This window comes from Rhinolophus sinicus, linkage group LG10 (genome assembly GCF_036562045.2).
Source record: "Rhinolophus sinicus isolate RSC01 linkage group LG10, ASM3656204v1, whole genome shotgun sequence".
NCBI lineage: Eukaryota > Metazoa > Chordata > Mammalia > Chiroptera > Rhinolophidae > Rhinolophus > Rhinolophus sinicus.
In genome coordinates, this window is record NC_133759.1 from 105,301,795 (window position 1) to 105,326,004 (window position 24,210).

General features: G+C 52.7%; 1 protein-coding gene across 1 annotated transcript in view; it reads left to right on the forward strand.

Annotated features, from left to right (window-relative positions):
• ERGIC1 (endoplasmic reticulum-golgi intermediate compartment 1) overlaps positions 1-24,210 on the forward strand; it is an 88,332-nt gene that overhangs the window by 44,300 nt on the left and 19,822 nt on the right. The window contains exons 3-6 of the mRNA XM_019741339.2: positions 4,474-4,546; positions 14,304-14,398; positions 18,139-18,263; positions 20,779-20,883. Coding sequence (XP_019596898.2) covers positions 4,474-4,546; positions 14,304-14,398; positions 18,139-18,263; positions 20,779-20,883 — 398 coding nt within the window. The remainder of the gene's footprint in view (positions 1-4,473; positions 4,547-14,303; positions 14,399-18,138; positions 18,264-20,778; positions 20,884-24,210) is intronic.

Here is a 24,210-nt window from a genome sequence, read left to right on the forward strand (position 1 = left end):
CTCAGGAGTCCCGCAGAGCCCAGTTCATTCTCCCATTTGGCAGCTAGGTGGCCTTGGGCAAGTCACTTTACCTCTCTGAGCCTCAGTTTCTCAATCTGAAGATTAAAGGACATTGTGCCTGCCAAGTGTGGGGTATGTGCTAAGTCCTCAGTGCACGGATGACACTTCTTATCACCATTCTCCTGGAGCCCACAGAACCCTGAGTGTGACCACAGAAGCTGTGACACTTTGCGCCTTGATCCCCACAGAAAGGCTATTCGGGGGGCATGAGAAGAGGAAAGGGGCTTGTTCTATCTGTTCCTTTCCCACCACCGACTAAGAGCTCAAACCACTTCTCAGTTCTCCACAGTCTCTCCCTTGATAAGTATGTCTAACAATCAGGTGTGTATCCTTCTAGAATTGAAAAAAGTATATACGGTAGTCAGGCTTTGATATCCCTATATCATTGTTTGAAGCACAGATGGGAGCATGCTTTGCATCCACACCGTCTTCCCTGCCTTTTCTTCCGCTGACATGTCCTAGACACCGTCACACCGACACATAACCAGTCACCATTCTTCTTTCCAGCTGTGCATGTTCTGTTCTCTGGGCGACCCACGGTTTATGTAACCAGCCCACTGAGGGCGGGCATTTCTGATTTCAGTTGACTGCTATTGCAGACATTCTTGTCCATAGAGTTTTGTATCCTTGTATGGTTATTTGTGTGAGGTCACTTTCCTAGAAGAGGAATTACTGGGTCGAAGGGCACGCGTGCTGTAAAATTTAGAAGGTACCTTCCTGCCAGATGGCCCTCAGGAGACGTGGTCTGTGTTGCGGTCCTAGCCACAGCACACAGTGGCAAATTCCTTTACACAGAGGAAAGGTGTGTGGCCTGGGAAGCCAGCCTTTTGCTACTGTGTAGTGAACAAATATTTATGAACCAGGTCCTGGGGCCAGGCCCTGTGCCAAGTACTGCGACCACGTTGAAGGGGCTTTGGGGTTTGTACTGGAGGAGCGTGGGGCTGAGGGGGCAGCAGACACACAAACACCATTTCCTGACGTCGTGATCAGTGCTATTAATAACTGAAGGAACCCGCAAGGGCCTCGGAAACTCACTGGTCGGCTTTGAATTTTGCCTGCTCCTCTTAAGCATTAAGAATTTTGACCTTGGACAAAATTCATTGACTTCCCGGAATCTTGGATCTTGGGTCCAGTGCCCCCTTTGCTGGCTGCATCAGGTTGCCCACTCGCAAGCATTCTCCTGGGGTCACATTCCGACTGTCTAGTGCCTGAGTCAGTCTCGGAAGGCTGGAGTCAGACTCTTAGCATCTTGCCCAAACATGGATTGAAAAACCCTCATCAAGCCTTCAGAATCAGAGGCCATTCTGGCTGAAATGCTTCCTACCTGCCTTTGCATTTTTCATTCATTCCTTCAACAGGTATTTGTTTTGTACCTTCTCTGACCCAGGCTCTGTGCTAGACCCTGAGGCCGCAGTGGTGCTGAGACACCTGTTCGGTCCTCCCAGTCTGGGGCCAGGGCTGCGGGGAGCAGACACAGCACGTGTGATCGGGGCTGTTGAACGCTTGGGTTTTAGCTGAGCAGACTCGGTGTTCATCGTGTCCACCTGCCAGGTTGACCAGGGTTCCTGCAAGCCTTGAACAAAGCACATGGGTTTCAGGAAGAGGCCTTACCAACCCTGTCTCTCCACCTCCGATCTCGACAGAGTGAGAACTTGGGGGCCCAGTAGCAGGCTTGGGGCAAGGAAGGCAGCTAGAAGACCTGGATTTGGCTTACGTCAGCATTGACCTCCAAAAACCTTGTCATATTTTGTGCTTGTTCATCATTGCAGCATCCGATGGGTTGCTAGGGCTGAGGGTTGGGTGGGAGGGGTGAAAAGGGTTCTGATACGTGAGTCCCTGTGATATGATGCTGTTCAGAAACAGTGCAGGATACAGGTGAGGGGTGTTGAGCCCGCTCGGTGGGGTTTTTTTCCCAGCACACATTTGAACTGCAATTTACAGGTGAGAAGGAGAAGGGCATGAGCCACGAAACTTTGATTGACAGCTGATCCCCTGCAGTGGATTTGCTCAGCAGCTGGAGAAGACATTTGAAATTCACTTCTGTGCCATAAAAACAAAAACAAACAAACCTGGCCACTCTGTATAAACTGATGTGACACCTGCTTAGACATAGCTTGCTGAGTGAATAAAGCACAGCTGAAAAGATGTGTGTATATTATGCTGCTGTTTGTTTCGAGCGAAGAAAACAAGATTTATACGTTGATGCTCATGTGCTGATGGAGGTACACAAGTCTGTAAGGGCCACACCTCTGGGCTGTAGGGTCAGGAGCCAGGAAAAGACTCACATAATACGCCTTTTCAGGCAGCTTGAGTACGTTTCTTATCATATGTGTGTATCATCTCTTCCAAGTAAAGAAAAAAGTAAAACCCTTTAATGCTGCCCTATACGGCTTTTTCCAAGTTTGGGAGATTGGGGAGTAATTCTGATAGCCCCCATGTCTTCGTGTGTGTGGTTTTGGCAGTTAGTTGGGGACTCGGGATGTCCCTGTCCCGCCCTTCACTTGGACCCTGAATTCTTGGGGTTCCTCAGGGCCTTGGCTCTAGAATGCACAGGTTCCAGGCCTGTCCCCCCAGTGTGGTTCTGGGCTAGTCTCTTCGTCTCTCTTCCCGTCCATTTATACGCCCTTCACATGGGCTCATGCCCCCTGTCGGGAGTGTGCAATGGCAAGGTGTCCATGACATTCCCACAGCAGGGCACGTAGTAGGTGCCCAACAAACACTCATTCTCTTCCTCCTCGCCAGAATGCATCTTAGACTGTTCACTATAGACAGACAGACAGACAGACAGACAGACAGATAGATAGATAAAAATAATCACAACAATGGTGATGACAGCGATGACGACGATAAGTAACCGATGTCAGCGTCCAGGGCAGTGGCTCAGCCAGTCCAGGCGCAGTCTGTCAAGAATGTAGCGGAATCAGCAAGTAGGACTGGGAACCTTTTTCTCTTTGCAGGACACTAAGGATCAACCCATTTGTCATATCACCTTCCCCAAAACAGCAAACTTTCCCGGGTCTCTCTGATGAAAGTTCTAATAATGAGTTAATGCTTGAGCCATTATTACCTGCCAGGCACTATTTCCAGCCTCACCCTCTGGTGTGGACATTTTCAGAGCAGCCCCATAAGGCACGTACTATTACTGTTGCCATTTTACAGATGGGGAAATCGAGGCAGGATTAAGTACTTTACCCAGGAACACACCACGCGTGCTCTTGCTCACCATGTGGCCCTGTGATAAGCCCAGCTGAGGCCTGCTCAGCCCTCGTTCTGCCCTCTGGGGGGCTGACTCCTGCCTTACCCTTTACGGTGTGCCAGGCACTGGAGCCATGGAGTTTTTGCCTTCTGGGATATCAGTCTAGTGGGGGAAACAGCCACAGATAACCATTAAAGTGTGGAAAGTGTTCAAGCAGAGGCTGGGAACACAGAGGAAAGAGTGGCCAGCTCCAGGGACATTGGCGCTGGGCCTCAGCCTGGGAGGATGTGTAGGAGTTCACCACACAGAGGGGATGACCATGGAGGAGGAGGGAGGGTGGGGAAGGTCATTCCAGGCAAAGGAACAGAAACGAGACGCATATTTAGGCCTGATGTGACTGGGTGCTTGGATGTTGGGGGAGTGTTCAGAGATGAGAGCCAGATCCCAGGGTACTTAGGTCCTGCCCCAGGGAGTGACTCCAGGGCCACAAACTCCAACATCTTCAGAGGCCACGCAGGCGAAGTGAATACGAGTGCACTGGGCTGACCCTCGAGCTCGTCCACGCTCTGCATTTCAGCCTTGGACCATTCCTCACTTCCATAAAGAATGGCCCCTTCTCTTGCAGCACAACGCTCAGCATCCTCATTTTCCTCCTTCTGATGGGGACATGGGCACATGTGATATACCACAGGAGGTGGTGATATACCACAACCGACACTCTGCCTAGGAATCAGGGAAGCACGAGGGAGTGGTGGGGCCTGCGGCAAACTGGTGAGCTCTGGCCCCTGTGGGAACGGGCTGCAGTGGTCTGGAGCCGCCGGAAAGCTGGACTTTTTATCTCTGGATTGTTCAATGTCAACTCCAAACTTTAAAATAGGTATCCCTCAAGCCAAACAGAACACTTTTGGGGGCTCCCACTTTGTGGCCTCTGTTTTTGACTGACCTCTGCTTTAAAGGGTTCTTGTGGAAGAAAGCGCTGCCTGTAGTGGGGTCAGTCCACGGGGAGGGTCAGATCAGAACTAAAGGCGGCCCCCTTTCTGCTTCGTACCGAGGCCAAGGGTAGGAAGGGGCTTTGGAGGGTGTGCAGGTGGGAGTGGGGCCTCCCCCTCCCTCTAAGCAGCTTTTCTCTCAGGGCAGAGGGAGGGCAGGGGACTGGAGGGACCGGCCTCCCTCAACCAGTGCCCTCCACCCTAACGGTGTGTCTCTGTTTCTTCCAGTCTCTATCTGCTGCTGCCTCTTCATCCTCTTCCTCTTCCTTTCGGAGCTCACCGGATTCATAACGACAGAAGTGTAAGTTACATCCCCCACCCCCGTGGGACATTCCAGAGCTTTCCCAGATGAGAAGAGGGAGGGGCTTTAAAATGGAGAGAAACCTCAGAAGCTTCCAACTGCCAGTGCCAAGTCTGTGGCATCGGCACTCCTGTTTCTTAAAAGGGTTTTAAAGTTAGAGCAAAAGTGAATGCGGATTTGTTAAAGCTTTGAAGAAAGAATTTAGCTTGTGTTTTGTGTGTGTGTGGCGGGGGGAGGGATACGGCGGAGGGGAGTTCTGAATCCCCTGATGAACAGAAATCATTTGCTCTCTTTGCTGTCCCTTTGTTTGGCCAGGGGGCTTTTTTTCCTCTGAATCATCAGGGTCATTTGGTGTTAAAGCTGGAAGCATTCACAGAAACCCTGCAGTTTCCTATCCGAGGGGGCGACGGTGCTGACATCAGAGCCCGGCCCCTCTGCTAAGCCCCCTGCCCTCTTCCCAGGCCCACACTCAGTGAGGAATTGGTGTGGGCTTCCTGGCAGCGACTGACACATTGTGAATCCATCCTAATTCCTAATAAATGCTCTGGGCCGTGTGTAACACAGATGCCATTGGAATTATTCAGTCACGGCCTCATCCGACGCCCCTCTGAGAGGGGCTTAGGCCCAGGAGCTTCCTGCCTTGGCCTTGGCCACGGGCTTGAGGCTTCCAGGCCTCTTTGTTTCCACGTTTACAACCAAGAGTCATCACGGGGCTGGGTCCTGGCCACTCACTCCCCTGGTCAACACTGGCATTTTCTTTTTCACTCAGTGGAATTTCTTGATTTCCTTTGCCTCCCTCTCAGCTACAAGACAGTAGGAAACTGCAAACATAGCTGCTGCTTAGCCCAAGGAGAGCCTTGGTGCTGTACAAGCATTACCACCGTGAACCCTCAAACAGCCCTGGGAAGCAGTCATCCCCTCTTTACAGATGAGGAAACTGAGGCTCAGAGGGGCAGGGGACTTGCCCACAGTCACGCAGTTAGTAGGTGGCTCCTGAGACCTGCCATCTCTCCTCCCTTAACTCGTCTCTGGATGTAGCTTCTTACCCTCCACTGGCATGGGAAGGTTTGCCTTCCCTGCCCCTCTGAACCTAACCCTGGTGGCAGAAGGCCTCATGGAATGGTAGAAAGAGCACTGGACAAGGCATCAGGAGACCCAGGGCCCGGTCGCTGCTCGATTACCACTTTGCTGTGGGAAGCTGGGTGAGTTGTCGAACGTCTCTGGGTCTCAGTATTGCTGGCCAGACAAGGGACAGTGAATCAGAGTCACAACTCCCTTCCAGGTCGGGGGAGGTTTACCTGCTTCCCAAGATATGATCCCTGACCTTGCAGGGGTCAGAGAAAGGACTGTGTGTCCCCCCCCCCCCCAAACACACACACACACACCCAGCCCCTAATGGGGGATGACCTGTCTGAGCCAAGTATCTTCCATCACAGTTGGGCCATTGACGTCTAAGGGTCACCCCATCATGAGTTGGAGGTGGAAGCAGGGAGATCAAGAAATGGAGACCGGCTGGCATTATGAAGAACCTGCTGTGCAACAGGCACCTGCGGATCTTTCCAGGCTGTACCCCATTTCCTGGGAGGATTACTGTGCAGGCCCCTCATGTCCTGAGCAAGATGAGAGGGGTACATACGTGACAGCAACAATCCCTGACCATGCCCCAAGCACCAGGTGCGAGGCTTTACCTGTGTCAGGCAGGGTGCGAGCAAGTGCAAAGGCTCTGAGGCAGGAATTACCTGGTGTGTGTGAAGAGCAGATAGAAAGCTTGGTGTGGCTGGAGTAAAGGGAGCAAGCAGAGAAGGCAGCACATAGAGCAGGTGGAACCGAGTCAGGCCACGCCCTGTACACGCTGCTGTCTGTTAATGGCAATCATTCTCGGTCCTGAGCCCGTAGAAGCCAGGGGCCAGGTCTGCCTTATGCCGTGCTGTGTGGTTCCAAGCTCAAAGGAGCTGCAAATGCCAGCAATGGACACAGTCAACCAGCAAACCACACTAGAACATATCAATTAGTGATAAGGGCTCCGAAGGGAAAAACAAAGCAGGGTAGCACGTAGAGGAGGTGTGTGGCATTCTGTGAGGCGTACACAAGATCACAGGCGTATCTCAGAGATATTACGGGTCCAGACCTCCACAATGAAATGACTCATAGTCCTTTTGCTGGTGGAGGGTCTTGCCTTCCATTTGTAAAAACCCATGACGTGCAATAAAGCGAAGCATAATAAAACGAGGTCTGCCTGAAAGGTACTTGTGTAGCACTAGATATATTTCAACAGCAATAGGTCCATAGCTCTCTGCGCATTTACTGATAGCATATTTATTCCCCATCTAACCCTAAAAAAGGTGGTAAAGCTGCTTAGCACCTGGTACAGGTGCTCAGTGCTCCTTGAATGTTCATTTCCTTGTCCCCTCCCTTGAGTTAAGAACTGGCGGCCCTCACCTCCTGCTGACATTGGAGGGGTGGCTCAGTAAGCCCTTTGTCAGCCCAGCCTACGGTGAGGTAGGGTGCTGAGGCAGGGGGCCCCAGGCAAGTAAGTTTTGACGTCACAGCTTGCACCTGGAGCAGGTGGGGCCCCACCTGCTGGGTGCAGAGCCGCTCTAGCAAGCCTGAACAGCGCTTTCTGTTTATCCAGGGCAGGGCTCACTCCTGTCCCAGAAGCACAGTGTTCCCACAGCCCTGCCCCCTCCCCCTCTCCAGAACGTCCTTCTCCTGGCTCCCGGGGCGTCCTGAACACTGTGGTCCCACCATGTCCCTGGAGAGGAAGAAAGATGAAGGTGAGGGAAGGAATCAAAACACGAGAGGTCATTCATTGAGTGTCCACTTGTGTGCAGCCCTGCGCTAACAAGCGTTTCTGCATTTGCAGTGTGCGTGGCTGGAGAGAGGGGGGGAAGTGGGGACGAGGAGAGAGACCTGCTTGGGCCTGAGGCTCCATCTGTGATGATGCAGTGACCCTAGTGCCCCCTTTCTCTCTGCTGCCACCTAACCATGGTACAGAAATTGCCCAAAGGGAGTCTACAGGGACCGAGGACGCTTCAGAAAAACCCAGAGGGAAAAAGGATAGCTCCTTTGGGGTCTATCCTGTATTCAGAAGCTTGTCTGACCCCTGGAAAGCCCTGCCGATTTGGGAAGAACCGAAGGTCACAATTCTTTTCCTTTTGTGGGAGACTGGCCCTCCCTGGCAGTTGTGTGACCACAGTGGGTCGGTCCTCCACCCCCCATGAGACTGTAACCCAAGGAAATGAGGTCACCGCTGGTTGGATCAACATCGGTCCAACCCTGGCCTGTGGTTATCAGTGACATAAGACGCTATTCTGGCCCAGCCTGGTGGGAGAGAGGCCTGTTTGTTTGGGTGGTTGGACTCCAACCTGGGCCCAGGACAGGCCATTAATTATCCTTGGGAAATTGGCCCCACGGGGTGCTCTGAGGCCTGCGTTTCCAGGGGAGCAGTACACTCCACTCCCGCCCCTGCCACCCATCGGAGAACGTGGCCACAGAACATTCTAGCCTTTTACCGCCTGAGCTCTGGTTACTCTTAATTATTAACCTGATGAGGATGTATAATAAGAAACTGGGACTCCCTATTGATCATTTATAGCATAACATAACTCATTATAACTTCCAGTTCTGATTTATAGTACGTGAGCGAGTGCCAGCCGCCAAGTGAGCACTTTGTGATAATCAGCTCATGGAATCGTCACAAAACCCCTTGCGGTAGGTACGACTGTCGACGTTAGCCCCACTTTACAGCTGGGGAAACTGAGGCACCAGGAGGCTAAAACCACAATGAGGTTTATATAAGTGGTGGAACCAGAGTCAAACCCCGGTCTGTCTCGCGCCAGAGCGTCACCCTGGCCTGTCATCCCACCACCCTTTTCTGCTCAGAGCATTTTGGAGCCCCCGGCCTGGGAGCCACTGCTGTTTGGTCAGAGTAGTTGACCAGAAGCCTTCGGTGCACCTCCCTGGTGAGGTGGCCGAACAGGCAGTCAGAACTCTAGGAGGCCATTGGCCACCCGGTGGGAACTTGGGGCTTGCCTGACCTTGAGCGGGGTCCTCACGTCCCCCTCGCAGGCCCAGAGTGGGAGGCCAGTGGTTCAACCAGGAGGAGGAGCCCAGGTCACCCACTCAGGGCCAGGTCGAGAGCCACAGCTGTCACATGAAGGAGCAATAGGAGGCCTGAGGCTTCTGCGCACAGAGTGACAGGATCAGGTTTGCGCCTCAGGAAACTTACCTGGTGTGAAGATGGGTTTGGGGTGGGGTGACCCTGGAGGCCAGGGCAGAGAAGCTGAGGGCTCCTAGGGCACTGGCTGTAGAGAACAAGTGGGGACAGGACTAGATGTCTGCGAAGGGCTGATTTGTGGACATTACTACCTGGTCGGTAATAATGCACTTACACCTGGAGCGGTCAGGACGTAAAACGCAAGGGCCCAGAGAGCTGGCTTACGTAACCTGTGTCCTTTGCCTCCCTCTCCCACTCCTGGTTCTTGCTGCGGCCTCACTGCTGTGTAAGTTTCCATTAAATCCAGTTATTAAGCATGGAGGTCAGCGACTCTGGGCAGGAATCTGAACTATTCAAGTGCTCTTCTAAAAGCAAATAAAATTGTTTTCCGTCGATGTCATAGGACTCACGCCTCAGCCGAGAATTTCAAGGCCCTCCATCACATTCCACCTACGCTCCCCCTCATGCCTCCCCAGTCTCTCTCTCCGTCTCTCCCTACATGGCCATGGCTTACCCACCCCCACACAATCCGCCTGACTCCCTGACACTGTCTGGCATCCCCCACCTGGAATGTGCCCCCCACTTCCCCACCAGCGCAGTTCATTACTTCCTCCGTTTGTTCTGTCCACGGAGGCTGTGAGCATGTGCTCCGTGCTGGTGGCTCAGGGAGCCCTCATCCATTAGGGGAGTCAGATGCTGCCATCTACGGGGTGTGGCAGGTGGAGGTGGCAGGGAGGCTTGTGGGGCACAAAGGGAGAGGACCCCTGAGCACCTCCATGCCCTGTGGGTACTTGGGCCATGGGTGGGGTGGGGGATGGGCATCTGAAGATGATCAGAAAGACGGTGACACCTGCATCACAGGTCTGTTCGGGGTGACGTGCCCTCAGTTTTTCATTGATTCCTGTCCCATCCCATGTAATGCAACGGAAAGAGCATGGCTTGGGGCTCTGGTGGCTCCAGGTTCAGACCCTGCCTCTGCCTCTTCCTGTCAGGTGACCTTGCCCAGTTTTCATCTGTCTTCTCTGAGCCTGGTTTCATCCTTGTGAAAAGAGAAAAGTAACCCCTATGAAACACTGGCTTGTTCTGTGTGTTAAATGAGATGCTGTCACATGTAGATGTGAAAGCCCCCAGCGTCGTGCCTAGCACCAGCTGGGAGCTCAGCAGGGACGTCTCCTCTGATTCGTTATAAGTAAGGCCAAATTTAATGCAGGCCTTAGACTATACCAGGGCTGTGATGGGCACCTAACATATACGTGTTTAATCCTCACCACAATGGGACAAGACGGACGCTGCTGGTCTGGTCCACCTGTTATCATCAACTCGGTAAACACTGATATTAGTAACATTAAAAGTAGTGGACATTTATTGAGCACTTACTGTTTACTAAAATTGTACCCTGTCTATGATTGTGCCTGTTTTATATCTGGGGAAACTGCTGCTGATGGAGGCCAAGCCCCTTGGCCAAGGTCCATCTGCCAGTAGGTGGCAGAGCCAGGATTTGAACCCTGGGAGCCTGGACTTTCACTGTGCTATCTTATTCTCTTTATGGAGAAGGGCCTGTGCTAGGCCCTCAAGAGATAAGTGAGTGACGTACGCAGCCCTGCCCAGGCAGCCTGACACTTGATCGCCAGTCCTCACACAGTCCCGGGAAGTAGCTGGAATCCTTAGCCCTCTTTCTTCTTTCTCTCTTCTTTCCTCCTTTCTCCCTCCCCACCTTTTATTCTTTCCTTTCCTTTTTTTTTTTTTTTTTTTTTTTAAGTGGGGTGTATATAACTTACAGATAGCACAGTACACAAATCTTAAAGGTGAGACTTGAATGTTTGCCGGTATTTACACCCGTGTCACCATCATCCCATCAAGACAACACATTTCCACCAGCTGGAAGGTTCCCTTCCAGTCAGTAACTGCCCTCCTCACTATTCTGACTTCTATTACTATAGATTAATTTTGCTTATCTTTAAACTTCATAGAAAGCGTTCCCAGTTTTACAGTTGAGGAAACCAAGGCTCAGAGAGGAGAAGCCACTTGTCCCCAGTCCCCCAGCTTCTTACTGGCAGAGCCAGGAGGTGAGCTCACATCTGTCTGCCACTGCCCCGTGGGTCTTCTCATTGCTCTGACTAGTGACAAGGAATCAGGCCCATGAGAGTCCCCAAACAGCAGTGAATCCATAAAAAGCATTTACTTTAGCAACAGATGGGCTTATTCTGGCCATCATTCACCTTTTAAAATCAATTCAGCCCTAGGCAATAAGATCAGCTCGCCTTGGCAGGCACCTGCGAATGGCAGCTGTGAGTGAGGCTGCGGCACTGGCTGGGGGTGGCAGGAAGCCAGCAGCCCTGGAACATTTGGACATGGAAGGTGGCCACACTGACCTCATCGGGCGGGCGGCACAGGTGATTGAACTGTGTTTATCCCACAGCCCAGGACCCTTTAGGAAGGCACCTGGGAGCAGCCAGTTCAAGCCTTACATAACCAGACTGGCCCCGAGCTCTGCAGGTCAGTGCTGTTTCTGCCCCTCCCCAGCACTTGGGCCCCTTTGTCTGGGCAGCAACAGGGAGCTTCGCCTCCTGGGGCCTCGAGGGTGAGCTCACCTTGGCGCCACACCTAGGATTCACCTCGCTCTGCGCTGAGGTCACCTCCAGAGGATTGCCAGGGGATGACATCATCCCACAATTCCTCAGTGATGTGCAGAAGCCACGCCCCTCCAGGTGGGAGAGGTGAGTAGCTTCAAGGAAGAGTCTCACTGGGCAGGGAAGGGAAGCTACGGGCTCTCCCTTGGTGACCATTCTGTTATTCACCCAGCAGTCTCATTACTCAACAACCCTCCTGAGTTGCAGTTTAAGGCTGGGGTGGAAATTGGGCACGAAAGGCTAAGAAGGAGCGTTTGGCTGTGGAGAAGTCCGTCCTGAAGCGTAACCTCCCATGATCCTGTTCGCTCCTTCCCCACTGGCTCATTTGTTCTTCCTGTTCTTTGATGTGGGCCAACGCTGTGAACCTGCCAAGCACAGGCCCTTGTCTTCCCTTCCCACACCCTGTGGCCTCAGAGGGCCAGGGCCCCCCTCTTTTTCTCCCTTGACCCTGGATGCTGAGGACAAACGCGAGGGAGGCAGAGTGAGTCCTGGGGCTTGGGCAGAAGGCAGACCTGGGTTAGGGTTGCAGCTTAGCCATTTCCTGCTGTGTGATCTTGGGGGTGGGGCACACCCTCTCTGAGCCTCAGTTTCCTTAGAATGGAGATCAGGACACTTCACAGGGGCAGATGGGATAGTGTGAATGCACACAGACCCGACGGGGTCTTTCCTGGCTTAATGGGCTGGAGGCCCAGCCAGGCCTGTCAAGTCTCTCTCCAGGCACACCCTCGTGACCCTCACAAGGAAACAAGCCCCGGGTGTGTTTCTGGGCCCACCGTTTCTTGTTAACTGAACTCCGGCTGTATCGCACTAGGGGCTAGGGGCACAAAGGCAGGACCTTAGTAAAAACAAAATGCTCTCGTCCTGGCGACTCATTCTTGCCCAAAGAGGTGGCCGCTGACTCTTGTAGAGTCTAAACATTTAGAGCCGCAGTCCTTTATTTGATTTACATCCTGTGCACAGGACCCAGGGGGCCTCCTCAAGCACTGCCCATAGCTGCCCACTGAGCCTGCCTTTAGATTCAGCTCTCTGCCCCCATGGGGAATTATCTGGGAACCAGGCTTCAGACACGGTCCTCCAATGTCCACTCAGCGGTTCCTCAGGGGTGTCTCTAAGACACCTCGAGCTCAGCACGGAACTTGGTACCTTTCCCTCCCCACCAGTCCCATCCTTTCCCTCCCCACCAGTCCCATTCCTCTTCCAGGGGCTCCCAGCCCAATGCATGATTCCAGTTTGCCTGCGTGCCTCCTTCGACCCACCCTCACGCCCCGTCCATCAGCCAGTCCTGCCTCCTTTGGCACGTCCTACCCTCCTGTCCATCCCCACTGCGCCCCGGCCAGGCCGCCATCTCTCACCTGCACTGCAGCAGCCTCTGGTCTTATCTCGCCGGGGCAGTGGCCACTCCTATTGGTCTTCCTTGCAGCAGCCAGAGGGAGCCATAAGTGCAAGCCTGACCATGGTGCCCTGCTAGGATGGAGTGTGAGGCCTCTCATGGCCTCGGAGCCCTCCTGACCTGGCCCCCGACTGCACCCCACACCCCACTTTGCTCGACACTCCAACCACAGTGACCTTCATTCAGTTCCCAAATGAGCCGTGCCCTTCCCAGGTCCCCGCCTCTGCTGTTTGCCAGGACAGCCTCCTCACCCTTCAGATCTCAACTCCCGTCTCCCCACAGAAGTCTGCCCGTCCATCCCTCTCACGCCACCCACAGCTTCCCGTCAGAGCAGTAATCGTAGTTGGTATAAGGTATTTATATAGGAGGCGATGGTGTCTGTAAGCTCAGTGAAGGCAGAGACCACATCTGGCTGGTTCTTCACTCTTTCTAGTGCCTGAGAGGTTAGGTGCTCAAAAAGTATTTGCTGGATAAATGTGTGTTGCTAACAGATCCCAGTGTGATGCCACTGTCCCCAACAATAAAGTGTCATGGCTGTCCATGGAGCCACCTCCCCCAAACTATGCCTCCCCCCAGAGATGTCCATGACTCTATCCCCAAAACCTGTGAATATGTTACCTTTTGTAGCAAAATGAACTTTACAAATGTGATATGTCAAGGGCCTTGAGATGGGGACGTGATCCTGAGTTTTCCAGGTGGGCAGGATGAAATCACAGGCGTTCTTATAAGAGGGAGAAGGTCAGAGAGGAGAGAAGACGCCATGTGGCTGGCTTTGAAGATGGAGGGAGGGGCTGTGAGCTGAGGCGGCCTCCAGAAGCTGAAAAAGGCAAAGCGGATTCTCCCCTGGAGCCTGCAGGAGTGCAGCCCTGCAGACCCTTTCTAGACTAGACCTCCAGAAGGAGAAGATAATAAATGTGTGTTGTTCTAAGCCATTAACTTTGTGACAATTTGTTACAGCAGCCACAGGAAACTAATACATTAGCTTGGTTCTCTAACTTGATGACCTCCCAGAGATTTTTGTAAGAGCTGGGACTTGAAGATGGGATCCCCAACTTCACAGTGGGTGGGCGGGGCACACAAGAGATGAGGGGGAAAGGTGCTGTGTGCCTGCAGGTGCCAGGCTCTGATCCCTAGTGAGACCCACAGTTCTCACTGAAGTGTTCAGACCACCCCATTCACAGTGGGGGGTGGTAACCCATATAACAAATGGTTTCACAGAGCTGCCGTTTTCTGTCCAAGTTCACACAGAAAGTGGCAGAGCCAGGATTGGAACTTGAATCTGACTCGGAAGCCAAGCTCTTACCATCACCCCAGCCCCTTCCTCCGTGTGGGCAGGCCAGCATTTGGACAGCGCCGTGGAGATGGGAGCCCCGCTCCCCTGTGCCTGAGCAGGCGCAGGCTCCCCCCAGAGGGGAGTCCAGGTTATTGGAGCAGTAGTCACCAAGTCAAGTGTCCCTAGCTGTCCCTTACAGCCGGGGTGGGTGCCTCTGTCTCAACGAAGCTTATGCTTGTCTCCCTCAGCGTGAACGAGCTGTACGTCGATGACCCGGACAAAGACAGTGGGGGCAAAATCGACGTCAGCCTGAACATCAGTTTACCCAATTTGCACTGTGAATGTGAGTATTCCCAACAGCTCCATCAAGACACCTCCTTTAGGCAACGCTGTGTGTGCAGAAATGGCTAGATGACCAGGACCAGTAACGTGAACAGGGCAAGCTGCACACAACAGGTAGCATAAGAATCTCCCCACTGTTTTTAGGGGGAAAATGTAATCTAATGTGCATGCAGTTGGTGGTTTTCTGGAATAAAGAACACAAGAAATTGCTAATGGGGGTTACCTATGGAGAGTAGCCATTTTGGGGTGGGAAGTGTCTCTTAGGTCTGGTTCCCAAGAAGCAGAGTCTGAGGTTTTCCACAAGTGACTTATTGAGGGAGGGCTCACGGGAGGGACCTGAAAGGGCGAGAGGGAGGCCAGAGGATGAGCAGAGATGTATGGCGTGTGAATGACACCATAGTTTGCCCCACCCACTGGCAAGGGGCCGGGCTGTTACCAATACTCTTGATACCCTTAGCTAACGGCTACAGGGTGGTGCGTGGGTGATCGGCAGGGGTCGCATAACCTCCCAAGCATCTCAAGGCAAGGACACCTCCAACCAGCCAAGAGTAGTCACATGGGGAGGGAGGCAGCTCTGAGCTGTTAGCAGCCATCAGAAAACTTTTTTTTACTTCACACTTTATTTTGCTTGTTTGCTTCATTTGTTTCAATCAAGAGAATGAATTACTTGTATAAAACAAAACTCATTGGAAGTGAGGTGTGGAGTCAGATTCTGGCTCCTTTGCTCACTAAAGCTGTGTGGCCCTGGCTGAGGTAACCTTTCCGAGCCTCAGTTTCCTCATCAGTAAAATGGGTTTAGTGCTATCTGCTGCATGAGGTTGTTGGGAAGATCTGGTAAGCTGGTTCCTGGACTTGTTAGCAAGTGGACTGGGTGTCCCCTCCAAGACTGGGGTTCTAGCTGTCCCTCTGCCCCGGTCTGGCACATAACCACCCCTCCTTCTTACCCCTAGCCCCTCCCTTCCTATTGAAGGGAAGAACATTGGGTGGGTCTGCAGCCAAAGATAGGAAGAGATTCAATCCTGTTATTGCTTTTGGTGAGAATTACATCACAATTTTGAATCAACAGTGGGCTGGGAGCCCGGGAACCTGTTGGAATAGGTTGGTTTTATTTTTATTTTTTTCTTTCTCTTAGAGAAATAATTCATCTGGCAGCCCCTCGTTCAGGAGTTGGTAATGTCTCTGGAACAAGGAAATTCTTAGGCCAGAGGACTGGGACCAGTGGGGCAGGGGAGGGAAGGGATGTGGTTTTAGGCTGCGTCCCAGCTCCAGGCAGTGGCCCAAGAGGGGCTGGGCAGCCTCCAGCGGGGGCTGCACTGGACCACCAGGCTCCCCGGGGCATGACCCAAACTCGGGCAGCTCCCACTAGAGCCCCACACTGTGCTTTGCTTTTAAAAACTTCAAGTTTTTGTTATAGGAAAAAAAAAGCATGCTCATCATTGTCCCTTGGGAAAACCCAGAGCAGCAGAGAGAGAAGAAATCACCCATCATTCACCACCCCCCACAGCAGCGTCAGTGCACATTCGAGGCCATTCCGTTCCCGTTGGCCTTCCTTTCTGTACATTTCTAAACCCAGCTGAGATCATGCTGCATATGCAAGCTCATATCCTGCCTTTAAAAATAATGCTTTTTGTGTTACACAACTAACACAACAATACCTTTTTTATTTTTACTTTTTAAAGATACATGTTCAAAATACAGAAATAGATACAGAAAAAAGTAAAAGAAGGACATGTTCCTTGTTGTGCTGTCCCCCCCGGAGGGAGCCTCTGCTAGCAGTGGGGACCCCTTCCTGCACGTGTGTGTGTGTGTGTGTGTGTGTGTGTGTGTGTGTGTCTGCAAGCATATCATGTTTGGGTTTTTCTTTTTACATAATTGGGACCCGCTATAGGGGACCTTTCTGGGGTTTCTTGTGGGTTTTTTTCCCAGCTAATATCTTGGAGCTGTTCTTCTATTACTCAGAAGATTAGTAAAACAATAACAGCTGGCATTTATTCAGGTCGGAGTCCAGGCGAGGCCCAGGCTGAATACTTTGGCTGTGTTAGTTCATGAAGAGGAGAGGTGTTCTAGCAGAGTTGCTAAAGGGTGTGGGCTCTGGATCAAGACTCCATGGGTTCCAACCCAAAATTCATCATTTCTTAGCTGTGAGGTCTCGGGCAAGTTACTTAACCTCTCTGTGCCTCAGTGTCCCCCCACATAAGAGGGCCGGTAATAGTATCTTCCCCACAGGGATGTTCAGATGGGACGTTCTTACATAAAAGGCACTTAGAAGAGTGTCTAGCACATAGTAAGTGCTGTTTTAATTTTTTAAACCCTCACAAGCCTAGGGTAGAGGAGGAAGCTGAGGAACAGAAGAAAGGTGAGGTAACTTGGTCGAGGTACACTCTTAGCCACTGCCCTGCCCTGAGCTGCCTCTGCCCACATACGGATTGAGCTCATCCCTGTACCTGCTGTTCCACATTCCAGAGGGGCTGTTCCATTGACCAGTCCCCTGTTGACAGGCAGTTGGGCTGCTTCCAGTTGTCACGATGTCAAATAAGGTTGCCCGGAGCAGCCTTGCACACACGTCTGGACATGTGTGCATCTGGAGGATGGACTCCCGAGGAGGAGGGGGAACTGCTGAGTCAAATGGGGACCTGCTTGCATTTCTTATAAACCGAAGGCTGTGGCATCAGCCTTCCCCACATACTACAGACATGTGCGTGTCATATTTAATGACTGCATCACATTCCCTTCTATGGATGGGCTCTCGCTCACTTCCCCATCGCCGCTGAGGAGTCCGGGGGTGTTCCCGTTTTTCCCTTTTAGGGTTGGCTCACTTAAAAAATTACTCCCAGCTGCTCTTTCTCTATATTGCAGCCTCCTTCCTAGCGTTCCTTCCAGGGAAATTCTGCGTTTCTATAGTTTATCAGGAGCCCCCCCACCTCACCACTTGGACCATCTCAGGGAAAGTAGTTGGCATGCACCTGCCCATTTTACAGGTGGGGAAGCTGAGTCACAGAGGTGGTGGAGCCCCACTGGAGTCAAGGACCAGGACTCCAGGCCCCAGATTTCTCATTTAGTATACTAAAGAACCCCGAAAAGTGCCCAAGCTCCTGGAGGGCAGGGCCTGGAGGATTGGGCATTGGGTAAAGGAAGATGTGAATGAATGAGTGATGGATGAACAAATGACTACCTGAGCTTGTTCACTCAGTGAACCCAGAGAGACTGTCTGAGACACAGTAAGTGCTCACACGTATTGAACACTTGCCACTTCCTGTGCATCAGACTCTGTTCTAAACATTTTCTACACATATTAACTATTTGATCCTCATGATTTTCCAAGGAAGGTGAAATTATTATCCTTTCATTTTTCTGAGAAGGAAACTGAAGCATTGAGACGTTACATGCCTCAGCCAAGGTTGCACAGCTGATAAAAGGGCCAGGATTCAGGCAGCCTTTTAACCCTGACCCTCTGCCTCCTGCCTGTACCCTGTCGTCCTGCGTCCCTGGCCCCATTAGCTGCTGCCTCCTGAGCTGCAGGCAGTGGCAGAGGGGGACATGGGGTCTGGCTCCCTCTTAGTCCAGGATCACATTCTCCTCCTGCCCTTCCAGCTGACTTCTTCTCTGTGGCTCTGCGCTTCCTAGAGGTTCCCAGGCCCGCCTGTCCATGGAGTGGATGGAGGAGGGGTCCTGAGAGTAGGGGCCGCCCCCCTCTCGTTTCTCCAGGGGTTTGTGACTCTCTTCTCCCCTTGCCTCCCACAGTGGTTGGGCTCGACATCCAGGATGAGATGGGCAGGCATGAAGTGGGGCATATCGACAACTCCATGAAGATCCCACTGAACAACGGGGTGGGCTGCCGCTTCGAGGGGCAGTTCAGCATCAACAAGGTACAGAGGCCCTGGTGGCCTTCTCCCCGCTCCCCAGCCCCTAGGTCCCCTTCCTCCTGAGAAACCAATAGCTAAACTGTGCGCCCACTCAGCCTCCCCCCACGCAGTCCCTGGCAAGCACCTGGCAGTTCCTGCTGAGAATCTGGGTGGGGATTCCAGACTCGCTGGGGTTTGGAGCCCCTGCTGGCTGGTTCAGGAAGGGGCTACTCCTCTCCCCAGTGGGAAAAGCAGTGGGTCGTGAGAAGACCACGGCGTTTGTCTCTCTGAGCCCTGTGTTCGAGTCCTAGCTCTGTCCCCTCTTGGCCAAGCGACACCCTCCAAGTCAGTCAACCTGTCTTAGCCTCAGTTTTTACATTTTTAGGTTGATGGGATGATGATAATTATATAATGATACCCCCCCCACTTAACAAAGTTTGTGTGAGGACTAAATGAGCTATTACACATTCATTCCTTTCAGACATTTTTATCAAGCTCCTTCCAAGTTCTGGGATGGCTGTCAGCTCTGGGGCAATGCATTATGTCGGCGGGCAGAGCTCCAGTGCTGTTGGAGCTTCCGTTCTAGTGGAGCAAGAACAACAGTTTACAAACTGAAAAGCACTAGACCCCAGACAGCCTGGCCCCAGGGTTCCCACTCTTTTGCCCTGCGTCCCCCTGTTGCTTCTCGTCAACAGCTCAGTCACGTGTGCCATGACCAGTATGTCCATTCACTCCAAGCACAGCTCAGGCCAGCCTCTGCCCCGCACCCTTAGAGGGCTGGGGGTTTGTGCCTTCAAGGAACTCTCAGGCAAGGGGTGCTTGGATAAGGAAGCCAACTGGGACGATGGGCGAGGTCTGCAGCTGGCCCCCACCCCTTTATCTCCCAGCATCAGGCTTATATGTGCCCTGTGGCCTCCTCCTCTGTCCATCAGGAAGTTGGCCAGCAGCCAGAAGGGAGACTTCACATGTTTCCAGCTGTCCTGGCAGCCCCCAGCACCCCAGACTCCTTGCTTAATCACCCAGGCCCCCAGGAGGAGGGCAGGATGGGCTGGGGTTTGGGGCCTGGCACCATCTATATGTTTTTAAACTCCAGCAGAGGCGCTGACGTAGGTGCCCAAGTCACAGGCTCTAAAAGCGTCGTCTTTTCTTTCTTCAGCCCAGTGTGTGCTGGTGTGAGTCAGCCACCTGTGATGGAGGGGGAGTGGGTCACTGAGTCACAGCCTCTCGGGGCGCCAGCGGGTGGCAGATGTGAGGCAGCCAGCCTCTTTGGCTCACTTAACTCTGAGAGAGTGAGGCCCAGCCCCCAAACCCGATTCTGAACTCTGCCCACAGCGGGGTCCCTGGGAGGCCCCATGTGACTGCATAGAAACACTCTGAGGGACACACACTGGATGCTGTCAGTTTCTTACTTCCGGGGGTGGTAGGCAACGGGAACTTTAGTCTTGACTTTATCACATGAATATTTTATAATACAGATGTACCCAGGTATTATTTATATAAGTAAAAATGAAGTTAGAAATGTTTTTTAAATACAGTGGGCTTTTCCCCAGGCCCTGCCTTTGTTCATGCTGTTCCCTCTTCTGGGCGGGTCCTTCCTTCTTTCTCATGACAAACATGTCCATCCTACAAACCCAATCCAATAACAACTGCCATCAGTTTTGCACGTATCCCCTCATTTAATCCTCCCAATAACCCTTTGTGGTTATCTGCATTTTGCCGATGGGGAAACTGAGGCCCAGAGTGGTTACTGACCATTCCCAAGGCCCCCCAGCTAGGAAGTGGGGCCAGATGGGAGCCCATGTGTGGAAGCTGGCTGCTGCTCTGCCACAGGTGATTGGGCCCCCTGAAGTGGGCACTGCTGTCCCCCTGACCCTCCCATCTTGTCAAGCTGTCATTCCTGCTCACCCCAGGCCCAGTGGGTTGCCCCTTCCAAACTCCCAGGCACCATTCCAGCCCACTCAACTGTGAGCTTGCTGAGGCCGGGCCGTGCCTGTCGGCCAGGGACTTCCCATGTCGGCCCAAAGCTCAGGCCCTAGTGAAGACAGGAATATTCCTGTGAGAATATTCAAACACAAACAGCTTTGTGTTTGAAACGGCCATCCTTGTAAAATCAACAGACTCTGATGGGCAGCTGCTGAGCCGTCAGCCGTACTCCTTCCTCTAGTAGGTGACAGTGTTGATTTGGAGTTCAGGGAAGCTTCCTGGTCTGCAGGCCTAAAGGTCGTCCGCCAACCCACTGTGGGGACAACAGCCAGAGGGTTGATGGTGGGCAGCTGCCATTTCGAGCCCTGGCCTTGTACCGTGCGCCCGGTTGGCATGCTTTCATCCCATAGCCCTAGCAGCCCCCTCAGGTCGGACTGTTAGTGCCTCATTCTACAGATGAAGAGCCTGGGGATCAGAGAGGGGCAGTGGCTGCTCCAAGATCCCATGGCTGGGACCAAGGTTGGGGTTCAAATCCAGATCTGACTCTAGGTTGAAGCCCTGTGACCCACCCTCTGGGGAAGCTCACCAAACTGCTGAAACTTGCATCTCTCCCCAGGTCCCAGGCAACTTTCACGTGTCCACACACAGTGCCACGGCCCAGCCACAGAACCCAGACATGACCCATGTCATCCACAAGCTCTCCTTTGGGGACACACTACAGGTGAGCAGGACACACTCCAGGTGGTGTGGGTGGGGGTGGGCATGCAGGGGCTGTGTCCCAGAGCCTTCTGTCCTCCCTGGGCACAGGGAGACGCCCTCCCAAGGGACCGCTGCCTTTGAGCCTCTGCTCCATCACACAACCCTCTGTGATTCCTTCTGAGTGCGGCTGTCATGTCATCGTCAGTGCGCTGCCCTTGGGGCCTCAAGTTGAGACCTAAGGCCTGGGGAAAGGCACTCACTTTTCATGAGCAAGTACTAAGTACTGGTGCTTTCTCTCTGTCAGTGCAGCCTTATGAAGTGGGAGGGGGCACCTCATTTTATAGTCATGGAGCTGGGCCCAGAGAAGCCACTTGTCTGGGGTCCCCCAACAGATCTGTTTGACTCCACAGTGTAGCCCACTCCCCACCACGGCCCCCTGGGCCTTCCTGCTCAGGGCCCACATCCATTAAACAGGTAACGCAGTGAATGAAATATTCTGAAAATCCTTGTTACTGTGATCAACAGGGCCACCTGTAGCGGGCCCAGCCCAACAATTTCTCACCCACGACAGCAACACACAGGCATCAAACTCTGACCAGCCTGTCTGTGCCACCTGCGGGCAGGGGAGCTTTGGTGACCTCTCTCTTCTCCACCCACCACCGGTCCTGAAAGCAGATTGTGTTACACCCTATTTGACAAGGGGAACGAGGCTCAGAGAGGGAGATAACTGCCCAGCCCCAGCGCTGGGATTGGGAGCCTGGTGCTGACCCCAGGCCTTGCTGAGTGAGACCTGGCTTCCTGGTTGAGGATGTGGAGGGTGGGGTCCTCTGGCACATGATGTGCGCCAGGGGCTCACACAGGCCCACACCGACATGTGCGCCCATACTGTTAACGCCACTTATGTACACACACAGTCAGAATTCAAATCCAGTCTCTGCAGCGCACCACACCCTCCTCACGGAAACTCGGCACCTTCAGCCGTCACTGAAGCCTGCCCTTTCTCACTTAGAGAACAGCATTGTACATGCCCCTTGTTTAATCTCTCAGATCCTTCCTCAAGGATGCTGGGTGGGATTTATTTTTCCTGATAAGGAAACTGGGTCAGAGAAGTTTAGTCACTTGCCGAAGGTCACACAACTTGTAAGAAACCAGGTGTGTCTGGCTCAGGGTCTTACTTTATTGTGCCTTATACAGTCATGGATTCATCAGATCCTCTAGAAATTTCTGGTCTGTACCAGGCCCTGGGGTTATAGTAATGGACAAACAGTACAAGGTTCTCACCTTCAAACGAAGAAGAGCTCGAATGTAAATCAACATGATAACGTTGGACAAAGAGGGCTAAAGACAAGGGAGGCATAGGCTTCTGGGCAGTGATGAGGGGTGAGGGAGGGGTACCCCTGTAGCCTGGGAGGTCAGGAGGGCTTCCCAGAGGAGGTGACCTGTAAAGTGGCATCTAAGCCAAACCCTAAAAGCTGAGAAGGATTTGGCCAAGCACAGGACAGGGAAGTCTCATGGGCAGAGGGCATCTTACACAGCTCCCACTCTGTGGCTCACCCAACTGGTCAGTTTCACAAAAAAGGCCCTCACGGGTACTTTTAGGAAAAATGGGTTGGCAGGTGTCCACATCAGAATGATATTCTGATGTAGGTGAGGTGCCAGAGGCCAGGGGCTGAAAGCTGTTTCGAGTCAGCTAAGAGTGCTCAGAAGTATCCACTTGGAGGTGGAGCAGGGAGCTGGGTTTTATGTGGGGCGAGAGACCCCTGTTAGATTTAGGAGGGTGAGACTGACTAGGGGTTGGCATCTTAGAAAGAAAGAGCACCCATCTGTGTGGAAGATGCGCCCATGAGGCAAGGCTGGAGGCTGGGAGGTGAGGGAAGGCCCGTATTCCGGACCAGGGGAGAAGAGGACAGACGGGAGGGACAGGAGGCGGTCTTGCATTGGCGTGTGACACTCGCAGAAGCAGGACCGTAAGAGCCTTCTGCTTCGTCAGTGTTATGGCGGAAATAGGATTTTTCTTTAAATGTGAAATAACCTAGCGGAGGGTCCATCTACCTACCATTATCCATCCATCCATGCGATACATATTTATTGAACACTTACTGTGTGCTAGGTCTTGTACCCATATTGGTGAGGACGAGCATGGTCCCTGCCCATGTGGAGGTTACAGTCTAGAGGGAAAGACAGAGGTTAATCAGATAGTCATACAAATGAATGTGACATACAACCTGTGACATGATGGGAGGGAACGTTCTCGCACTCTTATCTCCAGAACCACTGTCCCCTTGGGTTAGAAACCATGTCTTCAGATGATCAATCCCAAGGCAGCAACAGACAAATTTTCCTTTCCTTTGGGCTTCTTGAGAGGGTGCAGTTCTGTTAAGTGCTCAGTAAACATCAGCCACCTGAGGCCAGCATCAGGGGTCACCCAGCTGCTGCCACTGTTCCTGGAGTGGCCCTCTCTGCAGGAACCTGTCCCCATCTACCTCTCTGACCTCCCTCCTTCCCACTCCTCACCCCCACTCCCTTCCTTTCTGGGCCATACAGCTCTCTGTCTATTCCTTCATCTGTAGGCTCATGTGTTTGCACATGCTGTTTGCCTGATTAACTTCCCACTGTCCTACAGATCTTGGGTCAGTGTCACTTCCTCCAGGAAGCCCCCCCAGAGTGTCTATCTTGGCAGCCCCTGTTAACCATGCTAATGGTCGCATGCCCCCTGTACCTGGTGTGCCATGCCCTGTTTTATTTAGATTGTCCTTGAAGCTGACCTGATTGCCCACTGTGCTCAGGGAAGAGGTGGGATGTAGTCTTCAGCCCTGCTCTACAGCAGCCCCTGCCAGGGGGTGTCACAGCCAGGCCGGCGGCTGCTGTGAAGAGAGGTCTCTTCACAAGTGTTATATGTTCTCTGCAGCAAACAGGGTAGGAGGCCAGAAGCCCTGTGCCTCCTTTCAGAGGGCTGTGGGAGTCTCAGAAGGAGTGTGCTGGGACCAGATCCACCTTTGCATGAGTTTTCTGCATGGCTTAATGGAAAGAGCTCAGGCCTGGAGTCAGACAGACCTAAATTTGGACTTTGGCTCAGCCATGTATCAGCTGTGGGACACTGGACAAATTTCCATGCTTTTCCAAGCCTTGATCTGCTCTTCTACAAAATGGGCCAAATGGTACATCAGTAAGGTCATTGAATGCGATGACACAAAGTACTCAGGACAGAGTGGCACATAGTAGCAGCTACCTAAGATGAGAAGCAAGCTGGTGCCTCCTGGGTACCAGGCCTGTGCTGTGTCTATCTTGGTTCCCATAACTTCCCTACGAGACAGACCCTGCTGGATCCCAGTTTTACGTACAGATGAGG